Below are 19,135 nucleotides of genomic sequence, written 5' to 3' on the forward strand. Positions count from 1 at the left end.
GTAGATGCACGGGTGGATGGATGGATGCCCCCCACTTCCCACACTCACCTGCTCCCAGCATCCACCAGTCGCCCATCTGGCAGCCTCCAGAACACGCGTGGGGCGGGGTCCCCACGCGCATGGCAGTGCAGCGTGAGGTCAGCGCCGTGGGGCACGCGCGTGGCGAGCGGGCCTCGGGGTCGGACGCTGGGAGGGAGACGCGCGTGCGCGGGCGTGACTTCGACGTGCACAGTGCGTTTCGCGATGCTCAGCGTGTTGACAGCCACGCACTCGTACTCACCAGCATGGCGCGGGGCCTGCAGGCGGCGCAGCACCAGCGTGCCATTGGGGAGGACGTAGATGTCGCTGAGTCGAGGGTGCGTGTGCACATGCACGGGTCTCACGTGGGTCCCGTCAGGCAGACGCCAGTGTAGGGCCGCAGGGGGCCAGGCCTGGGCTGTGCAGGGCAGGTGCAGGGTGAGGCCCGCGTGGGCCGACACCAACTCCGTGGGTGCCTCACGCAGCACGGGGGGAGCGGGGGAGGCGTGCATGACATTTCCACGTGTGTCAAAGCCACGCATGCGCGCTTCATGTGTATCAGGTGAGTGTGGAAGGGATGTGATCGTGTCCCTTTCACGAGTGATATTTCCACGTGTGACCATTGTGTGAGTGTCAGATTCATGCGTGACATTTACACGCGTGTCAGATCCATGCATGTGCGGTCCAAGAGTATCAGGGCCATGCAGAAGGGACCTGATCGCATCCATTCCATGCGTGACATTTTCATGCGTGACATTTTCACGCGTGTCAGGTCTATGAATAATGGACCTGATCGTGTCCATTCCACGCCTGTCATATCCAAGCGTGACATTTGCACGCGTGTCTGATCCACGCATGTGCATTCTAAGAGTGTGAGGTCCACGCAGAAGGGGTCTGATCGTGTCCCTTTCACGCGTGACATTTCCACGTGTGACCATCATCTGAGAGTCAGATCCACGCGTGACATTTCCACTGGGGTTAGGCCTATGAATAACGGACATGATCGTGTCCCTTTCATGCGTGACATTTACACGTGTGACATTTACACGTGTGACATTTACACGCATGTCAGATGCAGTTATGGGCGTTTTACGCGTGTCCAGTGAGTGTGGAAGGGATCTGATCGTGTCCATGTCACATGTGACATTTTCACACGTGATCATCAAGTCAGTGGCAGGCCTACGCGTGTCCAGTTTGCTCCTGTGAGGTCCACGCCTGTCCTTTCCACGCATGACCATCGTGTGAGTTTCAGATCCATGTGTGACATTTCCACGCGTGTCCATCGTGCCAGCGTCAGATCCACTCGTGTCCGTCCCATGCGTGTCGGGCGCCGCTGGGGTCAGCTCCACGCCTGGGGATGGACAGACGGACGGAGGGAGGGACAGAGGGACAGGGCGTTGGATAAGGGCCCCTGTGCTGGTCGGAGACAGTGCTCTGTCCCTCTGTCTGTCTGTCCGTCCGGCTGTCCATCTCTCTGTCTGTCTGTCTATCCATCTGTCTGTCAGTCTGTCTATGTCTGTCTGTCTGTCCCTCTGTCTGTCTGTCTCTGTCAGTCTGTCTGTTCGTCTGTCTACTTGTCCGTCCGTCTGTCCATCTGTCCGTCCGTTTCTCTGTCCATCTGTCCGTCCGTTTCTCTGTCCATCTGTCCCTCTGTCTCTCTGTCCCTCTGTTTGTCCATCTGTCTGTCCCTCTGTCTCTGTCTGTCCATCTGTCTATCCATCCATCAGTCCATCCGTCTATCTGTCCATGTGTCTGTGTCGCTCCGTCCACCAATGTATCTGTCTGTCCATTCATCTGTCCATCCATCTATCTACTGTCTGTCTACCTACCTGTGTATCCTTCCTTCCGTCCATCTCTCTCTCTCTCTCTATCTCACTCTCTGTCTATGGCTCTGTTTGTCTATCTGTCCATTACTCTGTCTGTCTATCTATGATTCTGTCTATTTGTCCACTGGTCCATCCATCTAGCTATCTGTCCATCTGTCTGTCCACCTGTCTCTCTATTTATCTGTCTGCCTGTCTGTCTGGTGTCTGTCTACCTATCTGTCTATACATCCATCAGTCCGTCCGTCTGTCTACCCACCCACCTGTCCATGTTATCTCTTTCAATCCATCCATCCATCCACTCGTCTATCCATCCATCTGTCCATCTGTCTCTCTGACTGTGTATGCCTCTGTCTATCTGTCCATTGGTCCATCTATCCATCTGTTCATCTGTCCATCTGTTCATCTCTCTGTCCATTCTTCTGTCTATCTGTCTCTATGGCTCTGTCTATCTGTCCATTGGTCTGTCTGTCTATCTATCTATCTATCTATCTATCTATCTGTCTGTCTGTCTGTCTGTCTGTCTGTCTGTCTGTCTCTCTGTCTGTCTGTCTGTCTGTCTACCTATCCATCCATCCAACCATGTATGTTTCTATCTGTCTGTCTGTCTATCCATCCATCTGTCCATGTATCTCTCTGTCTGTCTGTCTCTCTATGGCTCTGTCTGTCCATCCTTCCATTGGTCGGTCTGTCCGTCTGTCTCTTTCTATCTGTCCATGTCTCTGGTGTCTGTCTGTCCATGGCTCTGTCTATCCGTCCATCAGTCTATCTGTCTGTTTATCCGTCCATCAGTCCATGTATCTCTCTGTCTGTCTCTCTATGGCTCTGTCTATCTGTCCATTGGTTTATCTGTCTGTCTGTCTGTCTACCTATCTATCTGTCCATCTGTCCTTCTATCTATCTACTATCTGTCTACCTGTCTATCCGTCCTTCTGTCCGTCCATCTGTCCACCTGTCTCTGTATCCATCCGTCTGTCTGGTGTCTGTCTACCTATCTGTCTATACATCCATCAGTCTGTCTGTCTGTCTACCCATCCATCTGTCCATCTATCTCTTTGTCTATGGCTCTGTCTGTCTATCTGTCCATTGGTCTGTCTATCTATCCATCCAGCTTTCTGTCTGTCTACCTATCTATCCATCCATCCAACCATGTATGTTTCCATGTCTGTCTGTCTCTCCATCCATCTGTCCATGTATCTCTCTGTCTATCTGTCTATAGCTCTGTCTATCTATCAGTCTATCTGTCTATCTATCTGTCCATCTGTCTGTCTACTGTCTGTCTACCTGTCTATCCGACCTTCTGTCCATCTGTCTGTCTGTCTCTCTATGGCTCTGTCTATCCGTCCATTCATCCGTCTATCCACCTATCTGTCTGTCTGTCTGTCTATCCATCCGTCCCTCTATCTGTCTGCTCTATGTCTGTCTGCCTGTCTGTCCGTGCGTGTGTGTTTGTCTCCCCAGTCATCCTGTGCCCCACACGGCCAGGAACACAGACAACAGACAGACAGAGTAAAGGACTTCGCCCCATGACCTCTGACCTGTCCATGCCCTCTGCCCTCCCAGTGACCCCTGACCTCCCTGTGACCTCTCCATGACCTCTGACTACTCTGTGACCTCTGACCTCCTGTGACTCCTGGCTTGCCCATGACCTCTGACCTCCCAGTGACCCTCCCGAGACCTCCCCGTGACCTCTCCATGACCCCTGAGTTCCCCATGACCTTTGACCTCCCATCCACTTCTCACCTGCCCATGGCCTCTCACCTCCCCGTGACCTCTTCATGACCTCTGACCTCTCTGCAACCGCTGACCCGACTGTGACCCCTGACTTCCCTGTGACCTCTGACCCCCCCATGACCCCTAACCTCCCCGTGACCTCTGACTGTCTTGTATCCTCCCTGTGACCGCTAACCTCCACCTCCCATCTGGCTCCCCTCAGTCCCCCGCCCCCACGCCAAGAGCCTGCAGGAAACAGATGGGTAAACTGAGGCTCACCCGTGTCCAGCTCGTTCCAGGTGCCACGAGGCGGGGTCACAGCGGGCGGGGCCAGGGGTCGCAGGTCAAAGGTCCCGGGGTCACTGTCAGGGGAAGCCGCAGGACGGGAAGGGAGGGCATCCGGGCCACGGCCCTGCAGGGTTGTAACCACGGGGTCACGGGGGTTCGCCGTGGGGCCCAGCCAGGTGCGGTGGGCTTTGTGCTGTCGTTCCCGCCTGCGGCCGCCGCCAGGCCTCCTGGGGGCCGGAAGTAAGGAGGCCGGAAGTGAGGAGGACAGAAGTGAGGAGGACGGGAGTGCAGAGGTCGGAGCAGCGGATGCTCTAGGGGTGGAGGCCGGAAGTGGGGATGTCAGTGTCAAAACCAGAAGTGGAGAGGTCCGTGGGGAGACCAGAAGTGTGGAAGTCGGAAGTGGGGATCTCCGAGTGGTAACCGGAAGTCGGGTGGTCCGACTGGAGACCGGAAGTGGGGAGGTCCGTGGGGAAACCGGAGGTGTGGAAGCCGGAAGTGGGGATCTCTCAGTCGAAAAATGAAGTGGGTAGGCCAAAGTAGTGGAGGCCGGAAGTGGGGATTTCCGAGTGGAAACCGGAAGTGGGGAAACAGGAAGTGGGGTGGTCCGAATGGAGATCGGAAGTGGGGATCTCCGCGTGGAGAACGGAAGTGTAGATTTGCGAGTGGAGCCCAGAAGTGGGGATGTTCGAGACAAAACCGGAAGTGTGGAAGCCGGAAGTGGGGTGGTCCGAGAGGAGACCGGAAGTAGGAATTTTCGAGTGGAAACTGGAAGTGTGGAAGCAGGAAGTGCAGGGGTCCGAGTGGAGACTGGAAGTGGGGAGGTCCGTGGGGAAAGCGGAAGTGGGTAGGCGGAAGTAGTGAAGACAGGAAGTGGTGATGTTCGAGTGGAAACCGGCAGTGTGGAGACCAGAAGTGGGGTGGTCTGAGTGGAGACCGGAAGTGGTGAGGTCCGAGTAGAGACTGGAAGTGGGTCGACAGAAGACACAGAGACCGGAAGTGGGGATATTTGCGTCGAAACCGGAAGTGTGGAAACCGGAAGTGTGGACGCCGGAAGCGGGGAGGTCTCCATGGAGACCGGAAGCAGGGTGGGCGGGGCCCGGAAGTCGCCCCTGCCGCGGCCGCGCACGCGTGCCAGGATGCGCGCCCAGTGCTCGGGCCGGATGTGCTCGGCAGCCACTGGTGGGCGCAGGCGGCGCGGTAAGGCGGGCTGGAACCCGCGGCCGGCGGGGGCGGCGCGTGGGGCGGGAGGGGGAGGCGGAGGCGGCGGACGCCGCTGCCGCCCACGCCCAGGGGCGCCCGCAAGACGCCGACGCCACAGCCGTGCTTCCCCGGTGCCCGGGCCCGAGCTTGGCGCGTCAACAACGACGTCAGCGCCGCGCGACGCCCCCGCGGCCGCTTCCGCAGCGGCGCCCACCATCTTGGAATCCGCCATTTTTGAATCCGCCATCTTGGCCTCCACCATCTTGGAATCCGCCATCTTAATTCCCTCCATCTTGAATTCCTCCATCTGGGATTCCGCCATGTTGGTTCCCTCCATCTTTGATTCCACCACCTTGTTTTCGGCCATCTTTATTCCTTCCATCTTGTTTTCTGCCATCTTGATTCCTTCCATCTTGGATTCCGCCATGTTGCTTTCCACGATCTTGTTTCCCTCCATTTTGGATTTCGCCATCTTGGCGTCCACCATCTTGGAATCTGCCATGTTGGTGTCGGCCATGTTGGATTCGGCCATCTTGGTTCCCTCCATCTTGGATTCCTCCATCTTGTTTCTCTCCATGTTTGATTCCGCCATCTTGGTGTCCACCATCTTGTTTTTGGCCATCTTGGAATCCGCCATTTTGGCGTCGGGCATGTTAGATTCTGTCATGTTTTCGGTCATCTTGCTCCCCTCCATTTTGGATTCCGCCATCTTGGTGTCCACCATCTTGGAATCCGCCATCTTAATTCCCTCCATCTTGTTTTCCGCCATCTTGTTGCCTTTCATCTTTGATTCCGCCATCTTGTTTTTGGCCATCTTGCTTTCCGTCATCTTGGATTCTTCCATCTTTGATTCCGCCATCTTGTCCCCCGCCGCCCCGCCCACCCTGACGTCCGCATCCCAGCGCGCCATCCCCAGCGCGTTGGCGGCCACGCACACATAGCGTCCACTGTGCTGCGGACCCAGCGCAGGCAGCGTCAGTGTCCCGTCCGCCCCGACCCCGACGCCGTCCGTCCCCAGCTCCGTCCCCGCCCAGGCCCAGCGCCCGCCGGGCAGCAGCCAGCCCACGCGCGCCGCCGGCTCCGCCTCTGCCCGGCAGCCCAGCTGCAGCGCGGCGCCCACAGGCAGTGCCAGAGCCGTGGCCGCTGGCGCCCGCGACGCCACCACGAACACGCGCTGCGCCCGGCCTGCCATGGCGGCCTCAAAGCCACCGTAGGCCACAGGGCCCGGGGCTGCAGATGGGGCGTAGGCCGCGGGGGCTGTGGCTTCAGAGGCATCAAAGGCTGCATGGCCTGGGGCTGCAGACGGGGCTGCGGGGCCTGTGGCTTCAGAGGTGTCAAAGGCTGCATGGCCTGTGGCTTCAGACACGGTGTAGGCTGCGGGGCCTATGGCTTTCTCCTCTGTGTAGGCCTCAGATCCTATGGCTTTTTCCTCAGTGAAGGCCTCGAATTCTATGGCTTCATTTGCACCATAGGCCTCGGATTCTATGGCTTCATTCACAGCGTAAGCCTCGGACTCTATGGCTTTTTCTTCACCATAGGTCTGAGATTTTGTGGCTTTTTCCTCAGTGTAGGCCTCGGATCTCATGGCTTCATCTGAGCCATAGGCACTGGATCCTTTGGCTTTCTCCTCAGTGTAGGCCTCAGATCCTATGGCTTCATTCATGTCATAGGCCTCAGATTTGATGGCTTTCTCCTCAGCATAGGCCTGGGATCCTGTGGCTTTCTCCTCAGGGTAGGCCTCGGATCTTGTGGCTTTTTCCTCAGCGTAGGCCTCAGATCTCGTGGCTTTCTCCTCAGCGTAGGCCTTGGATCCTATGGCTTCATTCACACCATAGGCCTCAGATTCCATGGCTTCCTCCTCCACGTAGGCCCCGGACCCCGTGGCTCCGTCCCCGCCGTAGGCCACGTGCCGTGCCTCGGTTTCCCCGCGGCGCCCCACTCGGGCCTCGCAGCGGTACCATCCAGCATCAGCCTGGCGCACCCCGCGGATCTCCAGCGTTGTCCCCCCGTCATGGCCGTCGTCCTCATCGCCCCGCAGGACGGAGCCGTCGGGCCGCATCCAGGCCACGCGTGGCGTTTCCGAGCCCTGCGCCGCACAGTGCAGCCGCAGAGTCTGCCCCGGGGTCACCACGTGCACGTCATCGGGGTCATCACGGGGGTCAAGGGTCACCCAGGGCGCGTCCTCCGGGTCCTCGGGGCCACGCACGCACGCCGTCCACGTCAGATGTATGTGTGGCCCACGCAGCCCGGCCCAGCGCAGCGTCAGCTCGGGCTGCAGAAGCCAGGCAGGCCGCGCCCACAGCCGGGCCACCACGCCCGGAAGTGACATCGGCGACGATGACGACGCACCAGGGCCGCGAACCAGGCGGTAGGCCTTGCCCACATCCGGGTCATGGACATCCGGGAAACTGGCCTCAGGGTGGGCGTGGCCTCCATCCTGGTCATACCCGGGGCCTACATCCGGGTCTCTGTCCTCAGAGTGGGCGGGGCCCTCATCCGGGTCATTGACATCAGGGTATCTGTCCTGAGGGTGGGCGGGGCCTATGTCCTGATCATATTCATGGCCTACATCCGGGTGTCTGTCCTGCTGGCGGGAGGGCCCTACATCCGGGTCTCGGGCTTGATATATATAGCCTACATCCAGGTATTTGTCCTGCAGATGGGTGTGGCCTACAACCGGGTCTCTGTCCTGAGCGTGGGCAGGGCCTACATCAGGGTCTCTGGCTCCCTGGTGGACGTGGCCTATATCAGGGTTCCTGGTTCGATGGTGGGCCTGGCCTAAATCTGAGTCTGTGGCCTGATACATATGGTCCACATCCGGGTCTCCACCCTGACGGTGGGCGTGGCCTACATCCGGGTGCCTGTCCTGATACAGCTCATCCCCATCAGGGTCTCCGCCCGAGGGTTGGGCGTGGCCTTCCCCGGATCCATCTCCCAGGTCCCCATCCAGGTGGGCATGGCGCGGTGCCTCCGGGTCCCAGCGCAGCATCAGCGCGACGTCATCAGTGTCATCACCTCCCAGCAGGCGGCGGGCATGTGCGAGGTGGGCAGGGTCGGCATAGCAGACGAGGGCGGCACTGAGCATCAGGCGCACGTGCGCAGGGGTGTCGGGGGCGAGGCCGGGCCGCACGTCGAGGTCGCGCACGACGGGCGCGCGCCGCAGGCGGCAGGCAAGGTGGGCGGTGCGGCCACGGGCGTCTGTCAGCCTCAGCCGCACCTCGCCCACATCCTCCCCGTCCTCCACTTCCTCTTCCTCTGCCTCCACTTCCGCTTCTGGCGGCTCCTCGCCATCCGCCGGGTCAGTGAGGATGCGCGGCGACCGACAGCGCATGCGTGGTGGCAGGCGACGCAGGTCCAGGCCGCGGCGGTCAGTGGGGCTGGCGCAGGCCGCGCACGCCTGTTCCTTCCCACAGCGCAGCATGCCTGCAGGCGGGGATGGGAGAGGGGCGGGGCTGACATGGGACACGCCCCCCTGGGGAGCCTCGGCCACGCTCCCGCCGCGCCTGACTGGCTGGAGCTCAGCCACGCCCTTCCTGGGGGTTCTCAGCCACGCCCCCGCCATGCCTGACTGGCTGGAGATTGGCCACACCCCCTGCCGAGCCTCAGCCACACCCCTGCCCTGCCTGACTGGCTGGAGCTCAGCCATGCCCCCGTGTCACCTCAGCCACGTCCTCATCTCACCTGACTGGCTGGACCTCGGCCACGCCCCCTGCAGCTCCTCACTAATGCCCAGCCACGCCCAGCCACACTGCTGCCGTTTTTTACTGGCTGGAGCTCGGCCACGCCCCCCTGGGCACCTCAGCCACGCCTCTGCCCCACGTGACTCGGGGAGCTCGGCTACTCACTTACGCCCAGCCACGACCCCGTCCTTTTTCACTGGCTGTATCTTGGTCACGCTCCCTCTCTGCATCGCCTCAGCCCCGCCCCGCCCTCTCATTGGCCTGCGCTTGACCACGCCCCCTCTGCTCACCTCGGCCCCGCCCCTGCAGGCCCTCCATCCAGCGCGCGCGGCAGCCGCAGGCCCAGGGGTTACCCTGCAGATGCAGCGCGCGCAGCGCGGGTGCGCGGGCCAGGGTGCCGGCAGGCAGCGCTGCCAGGCGGTTCCCAGCCAGGTGCAGCACGCCCAGCGTGCACGCCGGGACCCCGCGCACACGCAGCGTGGCCAGCCCCTCGGGCGCCAGCGCCGCCAGCCGGTTCCCATCCAGACGCAGCAGCCGCAATGATGCCAGTCCCAGCAGTGCCCATGGGTGCACCGACTCCAGCCGGTTGTGGTCCAGGTACAGCCGGGACAGGCGCCGCAGGCCCCGCAGGGAGCCCGTGTGCAGTGCCCGAAGCTGGTTGTAGCTCAGCTTCAGCACCTGCGTGGGTCAAAGGGGACATTTCTGGGATCCGATGGGCCACTTCGGGGTCACTTCCGCCCCACTTCCGGTCTCTTTCACCCCCTTCCGGTCTCACTTCTGCCCTATTTCCGTACCACTTCCTGTCACACTTCTGCTCCACATCCGGCTTCTGCCGAATTCTGCCTCTACTTCCTCCCACTTCCGAGTACATTTCCTCACTTCTTCCATTCCCACTTCTGCCCCAGTCTCACTTTCTCCCTACTTCCGACTTACTTCCGCCCCAGTTCCGGGTCACTTCCTCCCCACTTCCGGCTGGCTTCCGCCTCTACTTCCTCCAAGTTACGGCCCTACTTCCTGTCACTTCTGGATCCATATCCTCACCACTTCTGCCCCACTTCTGGCTCACTTCCGCCTCACTTCAGCCCCGACTTCCTCCCACTTCTTATCCATTTCCTTCCTTATTTCTGCCCCACTTCCGATCCTACCCATGGTCCTATTTCCACTTTCTTCCCCTCTTCCGGCTATATATCATTCCCCACTTCTGGGTCACTTCCGCCCCCACTTCCTCCCCACTTCCTTCCCTATTTTCACTCCACTTCCGGATCCATATCCTCACCACTTCCGCCCCACTTCCGCCTTACTTCCGCCCCTACTTCGTCCTGCTTCCTCCCCACTTCCTTCCCTATTTCCACCCCACTTCTCACTTCCGGAACCCTATCCTAACCACTTCCGCCCCACTTCCACCCCTAGTTCCTCCCACTTCCTCCCCACTTCCGGCTTATTTTCGTCCCTACTTCCTCACACTTCCTCCCTACTTCCCGATTTCCACCCCACTTCCGGCCCTACTTCCACTTCCAGATCCATATCCTCACTACTTCCGACCCACTTCTGCTCCACTTCCTTCCCTATTTCCACTCAACATCCGGCTACACTTCCGGCCCTACTTCTTCCCAGGTCCTTATCCATTTCCGTCTCACTTCTGCCCCACTTCCGCCTCCCTTCTGCCTCGACTTCCTTCCATGTCTGTCTCTACTTCCTCCATTGATTCCCTACTTCCTCCCCACTTCCTTTGCTATTTGATCCCCATTTCTGCCTGTCTTCCTCCGCATTTCCCCCCTCCTTCCTTCCTACTCTTTTCCCACTTCCTTCTTCCTCCAACTTCCTTCCCACTTCCAGCCCTACTTCCTCCCACTTCCGTATCTATTTCCTCAAACTTCCACCCCACTTCCTCCCCTACTTTGTCCCACTTCACTGCGTATTTCTGCCCCACTTCCTGCCAAACTTCCTTCCACTTCCTTCCAATTCCGCCCGCTCCCTGCGCACCTGCAGTGCACCCAGGTCGCTCAGGGCGCCCTCGGTGATGTCCGCGATCTCGTTTCCGTGCAGCAGCAGCAGCTGAAGTCTCGCGAGACCGGAGAAGGAAGCGTGCGTCAGGACCCGGATGTGGTTGAACCTAATTCAACAGATGAGAGGACAGGAAGAGGAAATCAGGAAACCAGCCTGAAAACCAGCGCTGGGAGGGCAGGACTTTTGTTTCCGGGTCAGGGTCAAGAATAATGAATCATTACTCATCATCATCTTCCTTCCTTCCTTCTTTCCTTCCTTTCCTCCCTCGCTTCCTTCCTTCCTTCCCTCCCTCCTTCCTTCCTTCCCTCCCTCCTTCCCTCCTTCCTTCCTTCCTTCTTTCCTTCCCTCCTTCCCTCCTTCCTTCCTTCCTTCCTTCCTTCTCTCCCTCCTTCCTTCCTTCCATCCTTCCCTCCTTCCCTCCCTCCCTCCTTCCTTCCCTCCCTCCTTCCTTCCCTCCTTCCTTCTTTCCTTCCCTCCTTCCTTCCTTCCTTCTATCCTCCCTTCCTTCCCTCCATCTTCCTTCCTTCCCTCCTTCTCTCCTTCCTTCTTTACCTCCTTCCCTCCTTCTTTCCTTCCTTCCTTCCTTCCTTCCTTCCTTCCTTCCTTCCTCTTCCTTCCCTTCCTTCCCCCCTCCCCCCCAGGCCTCACCCCAGGTTCACGCGCTCTATCTTGGGGTCCAGCACGTGGGGCACGGCCCTGAGGCTGCGGAAGGTGCAGTGGAGCTCGGTGGGGACGTAGCAGGCGCAGGTCCTGGGGCAGCGGGTGGCAGGGGCTGGGTGGGGGCCACACAGGAGCAGCAGCAGCAGCAGCGAGGCCCAGGGGCGGGGGCCCCCCATCCTGGGGCTGGGATGGAGGGGGGGAGGCTGGGGATGGAGGCCCAGGGGTGGAGGCCCAGGGAAATGGAGGCTGGAAGTTGGAGGCCCAAGGAAGGAGGCCTAGGGATTAGAGGCCAGGGTGGAGACTGGGGATGGAGGTCCAACAGGGTGGAGGATAGGGGTGGAGGCTGAGGAAGGAGACTGGAAGTTGGAGGCCCAGGGGATGGAGGCCCAGGGATGGAGGCCTAAGGAAAGTGGAGGTCCAGGGATGGGGGCCTCAGGGTTAGAGGCCAGGTATGGAGACTGGGGATGGAGGTCCAGGAAGGTGGAGGCCAGAGGTAGAGGCTGAGGATGGAGACTGTAAGTTGGAGGCCAGAGAAGGAGGCCCAGAGGTATTGGAGGCTGGGGATGGAGGCCCAGGGATGGAGGCCTAATGGGGTGGAGGCTGGGGATTGAGACTGGAAGTTGGAGGCCCAGGGAAGGAGGCCCAGGAGGGTGGAGGCTAGGGATGGAGGCCCTGTGGATAGAGGAAAGTAGGCCAAATGGGGTGGAGGCTGGGGATGGAGGCCAGGAGTGGAGGCTGGAGATGGAGGTCCAAGGGGGTGGAGGCCCAAGGATGGAGGCCAGGGATGGAGGCTGGAAGTTGGAGGCCCGGGGATGGAGGTTCAAGGATGTGAGGTGACCTGTGGGGGTCAGGGAGACAACGGGGAGGAAGAGGAAGGAGAATGGGAAGAGGAAGGAGATGTATCAGAAGAACAGGAAGAGGAAGAAGGACATGGACACGAGGAAGAGGAAGGGGAACAGGAAGAGGAGATGGAAGAGGAAGAGGAGATGGAAAAGGAGACAGAAGAGGAGATGGAAGAGGAAAAGGAGATGGAAGAGGAAGAGGAGATGGAAGAGGAGACAGAAGAGGAGATAGAAGAGGAGACGGAAGAGGAGACGGGAGAGGAAGAGGAGACGGAAGAGGAGACGGAAGAGGAGATGGAAGAGGAGACAGGAGAGGAAGAGGAGATGGAAGAGGAGACGGAAGAGATGGAAGAGGAGATGGAAGAGGAGATGGGAGAGGAAGAGGAGATGGAAGAGGAGAAGGAAGAGGAGAAGGAAGAGGAGATGGAAGAGGAGATGGAAGAGGAAGAGGAGATGGAAGAGGAAGAGGAGATGGAAGAGGAGACCGGAGAGGAGATAGAAGAGGAGATGGAAGAGGAAGAGGACATGGAAGAGGACACAGAAGAGGAGATGGAAGAGGAAAAGGAGATGGAAGAGGAGATGGAAGAGGAGACGGTAGAGGAGATGGAAGAGAAGATGGAAGAGGAGATGGAAGAGGAGACAGAAGAGGAAGAGGAGACAGAAGAGGAGATGGAAGAGGAAGAGGAGACGGAAGGGCAGATGGAAGAGGAGACGGAAGAGGAGACGGAAGAGGAGATGGAAGAGGAAGAGGAGACAGAAGGGGAGACGGAAGAGGAAGAGGAGATGGAAGAGGAGACGGAAGAGGAAGAGGAGAGGAAGAGGAGATGGAAGAGGAAGAGGAGATCGAAGAGGAGATGGAAGAGGAAGAGGAGAGGAAGAGGAGATGGAAGAGGAAGAGGAGAGGAAGAGGAGATGGAAGAGGAGAGGAAGAGGAGATGGAAGAGGAAGAGGAGATGGAAGAGGAGATGGAAGAGGAGACGGAAGAGGAGACGGAAGAGGAGACGGAAGAGGAAGAGGAGATGGAAGAGAAAGAGGAGACAGAAGAGAAGATGGAAGAGGAGACGGAAGAGGAAGAGAAGAGGGAAGAGGAGACGGAAGAGGAGATGGAAGAGGAGATGGAAGAGGAGACGGAAGAGGAGATGGAAGAGGAAGAGGAAATGGAAGAAGAAGAGGAGATGGAAGAGAAGATGGAAGAGGAAGAGGAGACAGAAGAGGAAGAAGGAAAACACCAACAGGAATATGATCAGGAAATCGAGAGACACAAGGAAAAAGAGACCGGGAAGACCTGCTCTGTCTGTCTGTCTCTGTCCATCTGTCTCTCCATGTCTATCTCTCTGTCTTTGTCTGTGTCTGTCTCCCTGTCTGTCTGTCTCTGTGTTGACATCTGTCTGTCTGTCTCTTATCTGTCTGTCTGTCTGCCTTTCTGTCTCTGTCTGTTATCTGTCCATTGGTCTCATGTCTGTCTGTCTGGTCTGTCACTCCCTGTCTGCCTCTGTGTCTGTCTGTCTGTGTCTGTCTCTTATGTCTGTCTCCCTCTGTCTGTCTCTTATCTCTGTCTGTCTGTATCTGTCTGTCTGTGTCCCTGTCTGTCTGTGTCTCTGTCTGTCTCTTATCTCTGTCTGTCTGTGTTGACATCTGCCTGTCTCTGTCCATCTACCTCTGTCAGTCTCTCCCTGTCTCTGTGTCTCTGTCTGTCTGTCTGTCTGTCTGTGTCTCTCTGTCTCTCTCTGTTATCTGTCCATTGTTCTCATGTCTCTCTGTCTGTCTGTTCTGTCTTTCCCTGTCTATCTCTGTGTCTCCATCTGTCTGTACATCTCCGTCTGTCTGTCTGGGTTTCTCTATCTCTGTCTCTTGTCTGTCCATCGATCTTGTCTGTCTGTCTGTTCCATCACTGTCTGTGTTGACATCTGTCTGTCTCCACATCTCTGTTTGTCTCTGTCTTTTGTCTCTGTCTGTCTGTGTTGACGTCTGTCTGTCTGTTATCTCTGTCTCTCCCTGTGTCTGTCTACCAGTCTCATGTCTGTCTGTCTCTGTCCATCTGTCTCTTGTCTCTGTCTCTGTCCGACTCTCTTCCTGTCCGTCTGTGTGTGTACATCTGTCTGTCTGGATCTCTTCTGTCTCAGTCTGTCTCTGTGTGTCTTTTGTTTCTGTCTGTCCGTCTGTCTCTGTCTATCTGTCTTGGTGTCTCTTCTGTCTCAGTCTGTCTGTCCCCGTCTGTCTCTTGTCTCTGTCTGTCTGTCTCTCTGTGCCTGTGTCTATCTCTGTTGGTCTGTTCTGTCTGTCTGTCTGTCTTCCTGTCTCTGTCCATCTGTCTGTGTCTCTTCCTGTCTGTCTCTGTCTCTGTCTGTCTGTCTCTCCGTGTCTGTCCATCTCCCTTCCTGCCTGTCTCTGTGTCTGTCTGTCTGTCCATCTGTCTCCTCTGTCTGCCCATCTGTCTGTCTGTGCCTGCGTCTGTCTGTCTGAGTCTGTTTCTTCTCTGTCTCTGTGTCTACATGTCTGTCTCTTCTGTCTGTCTGTCTGTCCCTGTCTCTGTCTGTCTGTCCCTGTGTCCGTCTGTCTCTTCCTGTCACTGTCTCTACATCTGTCTGTGTCCTCTGTCTGTCTGTCTTTGTCTTCCTGGCTCCATCTGTCTGTCTCGTCTGTCTCTCTCCATCTGTCACTTGTCTTTGTCTGTGTCTGTCTGTCTGTCTCTTGTCTTTGTCTGTCTCTGTGCATCTGTCTCTCCCTGTCTGTCTCTGTGTGTACATCTGTCTGTCTGTCCCTGTCTGTCTCTTCTGTCTCTTCTCTTTGTCTGTCTGTCTCTCTGTGTCTGTCTGTGCCAGTTTCTCTCACATCCATCTCTGTCTGTCTGTCTGTCTGTCTGTCTGTTCTGTCTCTGTCTGTCTGTGCCTGTGTCCGTCCGTCTCTTCCTGTCTCTGTGTCTATGTCTGTCTATCTGTCCTGGCTGAGTTTGTCTGTCTGTGACTGTGCCTGTCTGTCTCTTTGTCTCTTCTGTCTCTGTCCATCTGTCTCTTGTCTCTATGTCTGTCTGTCTATGCCTGTGTCTGTCTCTATCCGTTTCTCTTCCTGTGTGTCTCTGTGTGTACATCTGTCTGTCTGTCTGTCTGGGTCTCTTCTGTCTCAGTCTGTGTCTGTCTGTCTGTCTCTGTGTCTACATCTGTGTCCTCTGTCTGACTGTCTGTCTGTCTGTCTGTCTGTTTCTGTCTTCCTGGCTCGTCTGTCTGTCTCTTCTGCCTCTCTCCATCTGTCACTTGTGTCTGTCTGTCTCTGTCTCATGTCTGTCTCTGTGTTGACGTCTGTCTGTCTGTCTGTCTGTATCTGACTCTTCTCTCTGTCGGTCTGTCTGCCCCTGCGTCTATCTGTTCTGTGTCTGTCCATCTGTCTCTCTGTCTCTGTGTCTGCCTGTGTCTGTCTGTCTCCCTGTCTGTCTGTCTCTTATCTCTGTCTGTTTCTGTTCTGTCTCTGTCTGTCTCTTGTGTCTGTCTGTCTATTCTGTCTCTGTCTCTTCCTGTCTGTCTCAGTCTGTCTGTCTGTCCGTCTACCTCTGTCGGTCTCTCCCTGTCTCCATCTGTCTGTCTGTCTGTTCTGTCTGTCCATCTATCTCTCCCTGTCTGTGTCTGTGTCTCCGTCTGGCTCTGTCTCTCATCTCTGTGTCTGTCTCTTGTCTGTCCATCAGTCTCATGTCTGTCAGTCTGTGTCTGTTCCCTCTGTCCGTCTGTCTCTGTGTCTCCATCTGTCTGTCTGTCTCATGTCTTTGTCTCTGTGTATATGTCTGTCTGTCTGTGTCTCTTCTGTCTCTTGTCTGTCCATTGGCTCTCATGCCTCTGTCTCTCTGTGTCTGTCTGTCTCTTCTCAGTCTGTCTTTCTGTGCCTGTGTCGGTTTCTTCTGTCTCAGTCTGTCTGTCTGTCCCCGTCTGTCTTCCTGTCTGTGTCTGTTTGTCTCTTTTCTCTTCTGTCTGTACTTGTCTGTCTTTTGTCTCTCTCTGTCTGTGTGACTCTTGTCTCTGTCCATCTGTCACTTGTCTCTATCTGTGTCTGTTTGTCCATCTGTCTCCTCTGTGTCTGCCCATCTGTCTGTCTGTGCCTGCGTCTGTCTGTTTCTTCTCTATCTCTGTGTCTACATGTCTGTCTCTGACTGTCTGTCTCTTCTTGTCTGTCTCTGTGTCTACATCTGTGTCCTCTGTCTGTCTGTCTGTCTGTCTGTCTGAGTCTGTTTCTTCTCTCTGTGTCTACATGTCTGTCTCTGTCTGTCTGTCTCTTCCTGTCTGTCTCTGTGTCTACATCTGTCTGTGTTCTCTGTCTGTCTGTCTGTCTCATCTGTCTCTCTCCATCTGTCACTTGTCTCTCTCTGTCTGTCCGTCTCTCTGTGCCTGTGTCTGTCTGTTCTCTTTGTCTGTCTGTCTCGGTGCATCTGTCTCTCCCTGTATGTCTCTTTGTGTACATCTGTTTGTCTGTCTGTCTGTCTTTTGTCTCTTCTCTTTGTCTGTCTCTCTGTCTGTCTGTACCTGTGTCTGTCTGTCTCTTCCTGTCTCTGTGTCTGTCTGTCTATCTGTCCTGGCTCAGTTTGTCTGTCTGTGCCTGTCTGTCTCTTCTGATTCTGTCTAACTGTCTCCGTCTGTCTGTCAGTCATGTCTGTGTCTCTGGCTCATGTCTGTCTGTGTCTCTCTGTCTGTGTCTCTTCTGTCTCTGTCCATCTGTCTGTCTCTGTGTCTCTGTGTGTGTGTGTTCTGTGTGTCTCCGTCTGTCTGTACATCTTCGTCTGTCTGTGTGTCTCTCTCTGTCTCATGTCTGTGTCTGTCTTTCCGTCTCTGTAACTACATCTGTCTGTCTCTTCTGTTGTCTGTCTGTCTGTTCTATCTCTATCTCTTCCTGTATGTCTCTGTATTCATATGTCTGTCTCTTGTGTCTTTCTGTCCGTCTGTGCCTGTTTCTGTCACATCCGCCTCTGTCTGTCTGTCTGTCTGTTCTGTCTGTGTCTGTCTTCCTGTCTCTGTCCATCTGTCTTTTCTCTGTCTCTGTCGCTCTGTCTCTGTCTGTGTCTGTCTGTCTCTATCCATCTGTCTCTCCCTATCTGTCTGTCTGTCTGTCCGTCTATCTCTGTTGGTCTCCCCCTGTCTCCATGTCTCCCTCTGTCTGTCTCTGTCTGTCTGCCTCTCTGTCTCTGTCTGTTATCTGTCCATTGGTCTCTCTGTCTGTCTGTCTCTGTCTTCTTGGTTCTGTCTCTTCTGTCTCTCTCCATCTGTCACTTGTCTCTGTCTCTGTCTGTCTGTCTGTCTCTGTCTCATGTCTGTCTGTATGTTGATGTCTGTCTGTCTGTCTCAGTCTGTGTCTGACTCTTCTGTCAGTCAGTCTGCCCCTGTGTCTATCTGTTCTGTCTGTCCATCTGTCTCTCTCTGTCTGTCTCTGAGTCTGTCTCTTATCTCTGTCTGTCTGTCTGTCTGTCTGTCTGTCTGTCTGTCTGTGTCTGTTCTGTCTCTTGTGTCTGTCTGTCCTGTCTCTGTCTCTTCCTGTCAGTCTCTGTGTTCACATCTGTGTCTCAGTCTGTCTGTCTGTCTACCTCTGTCGGTCTCTCCCTGTCTCCATCTGTCTGTCTGTCAGTCTGTTCTGTCTCTGTCTGTTTGTCTCTGTCTGTGTCCGTCTCTGTGTCTGTCTCTTGTCTCTGTCTGTCTCTCTGTGCTTGTGTCTATCTCTGTCTGTTGCTGTCTCTCCATGTCTGTTCATCTCCCTTCCTGTCTCTGTGTCTACAGCTGTCTGTCTGTTTCTTGTCTCTGTCTGTCTGTCTCTTCTACCTCTCTCCATCTGTCACTTCTCTCTGTCTTTTCTGTCTGTCTGTCTCTCTGTGTCTGTCTGTGCCGGTTTCTCTCATGTCCATCTCTGTCTGTTCTGTCTCTGTCTGTGCCTGTGTCTGTCTGTCTCTTCCTGTCTCTGTGTCTCTGTCTATCTGTCCTGGCTCAGTTTGTCTGTCTGTGCCTGTCTGTCTCTTCTGTTTCTGCCATCTGTCTTTCCCTGTCTGTCTGTCTGTGTCTCTGTCTGTCTGTCTGTGTCTCTGTCTGTCTGTGTCTCTGTCTGTGTGTCTCTGTCTGTCTGTCCTGTCTCTGTCTGTCTCTCCCTGTCTGTCTGCAATCTTCGTCTGTCTGTGTGTGTCTCTCTCTGTCTGTGCGTCTCTGTGTCTACATCTGTCTGTGTGTCTCTTCTGTCTGTCTGTTCTGTCTCTGTGTCTTCCTGTCTGTCTGTCTCTCTGTGTCTGTCTGTGCCAGTTTCTCTCACGTCCATCTCTGTCTCTCTGTCTCTGTCTCTGTCTGTGCCTGTGTCCATCTGTCTCTTCCTGTCTCTGTGTCTCTGTCTATCTGTCCTGGCTCAGTTTGACTGTCTGTGCCTGTCTGTCTCTTCTGTCTCTGTCTCTCTCTCAGTCTCTGTGTCTCTGTCTGTCTGTATGTCTGTCTGTGTGTCTGTCTGTCCTGTCTCTGTCTCTCCCTGTCTGTCTGCACATCTTGGTCTGTCTGTCTGTGTCTCTCTCTCTCTCTGTGTCATGTCTGTGTCTGTCTGTGTGTCTACATCTGTCTGTGTGTCTCTTCTGTCTGTCTGTCTGTTTCTGTCATTGTCCATCCCCCCTCCCCCCTCCCCAGGACTAAGTACTAAGTACTCAGCACCCCATTTCCCCCTGGCTTCCTATCACCCATCACCCTCCTCCTCCTCCTCCTCTTCCTCCCACCTCCATCAGCCCCCCCTCCCCGGGATGCGAACCCGGGGCCGGAGCTCCTCACCTACCTTTCCAGGTTGGGGGGTTCACTGGAGATCCGGGTCTCTCGGTTGGTCCTGGGGGGGGTGGGGAGAGGGGGTGGAGGTGGCTTTGAACCACGATCCTCCAGATCTCAGCCTCCTGAGCAACAAGGAAGGCTTGGCG

General features: G+C 56.3%; 1 protein-coding gene across 1 annotated transcript in view; it reads right to left on the reverse strand.

Annotated features, from left to right (window-relative positions):
- Positions 1-11,565, reverse strand: part of LOC138821889 (matrix-remodeling-associated protein 5-like) — a 16,475-nt gene extending 4,910 nt beyond the window's left edge. The window contains exons 1-5 of the mRNA XM_070014355.1: positions 11,378-11,565; positions 10,706-10,835; positions 9,013-9,400; positions 3,834-8,465; positions 49-1,369 (exon numbers count right to left, since the gene is read on the reverse strand). Coding sequence (XP_069870456.1) covers positions 49-1,369; positions 3,834-8,465; positions 9,013-9,400; positions 10,706-10,835; positions 11,378-11,565 — 6,659 coding nt within the window. The remainder of the gene's footprint in view (positions 1-48; positions 1,370-3,833; positions 8,466-9,012; positions 9,401-10,705; positions 10,836-11,377) is intronic.
- Between the last annotated feature and the right edge of the window lie 7,570 nt (positions 11,566-19,135).

This window comes from Dipodomys merriami, unplaced genomic scaffold (assembly GCF_024711535.1).
Source record: "Dipodomys merriami isolate MVZ:Mamm:240054 unplaced genomic scaffold, mDipMer1.0.p SCAF_951, whole genome shotgun sequence".
Classification (NCBI taxonomy): Eukaryota; Metazoa; Chordata; class Mammalia; order Rodentia; family Heteromyidae; genus Dipodomys; species Dipodomys merriami.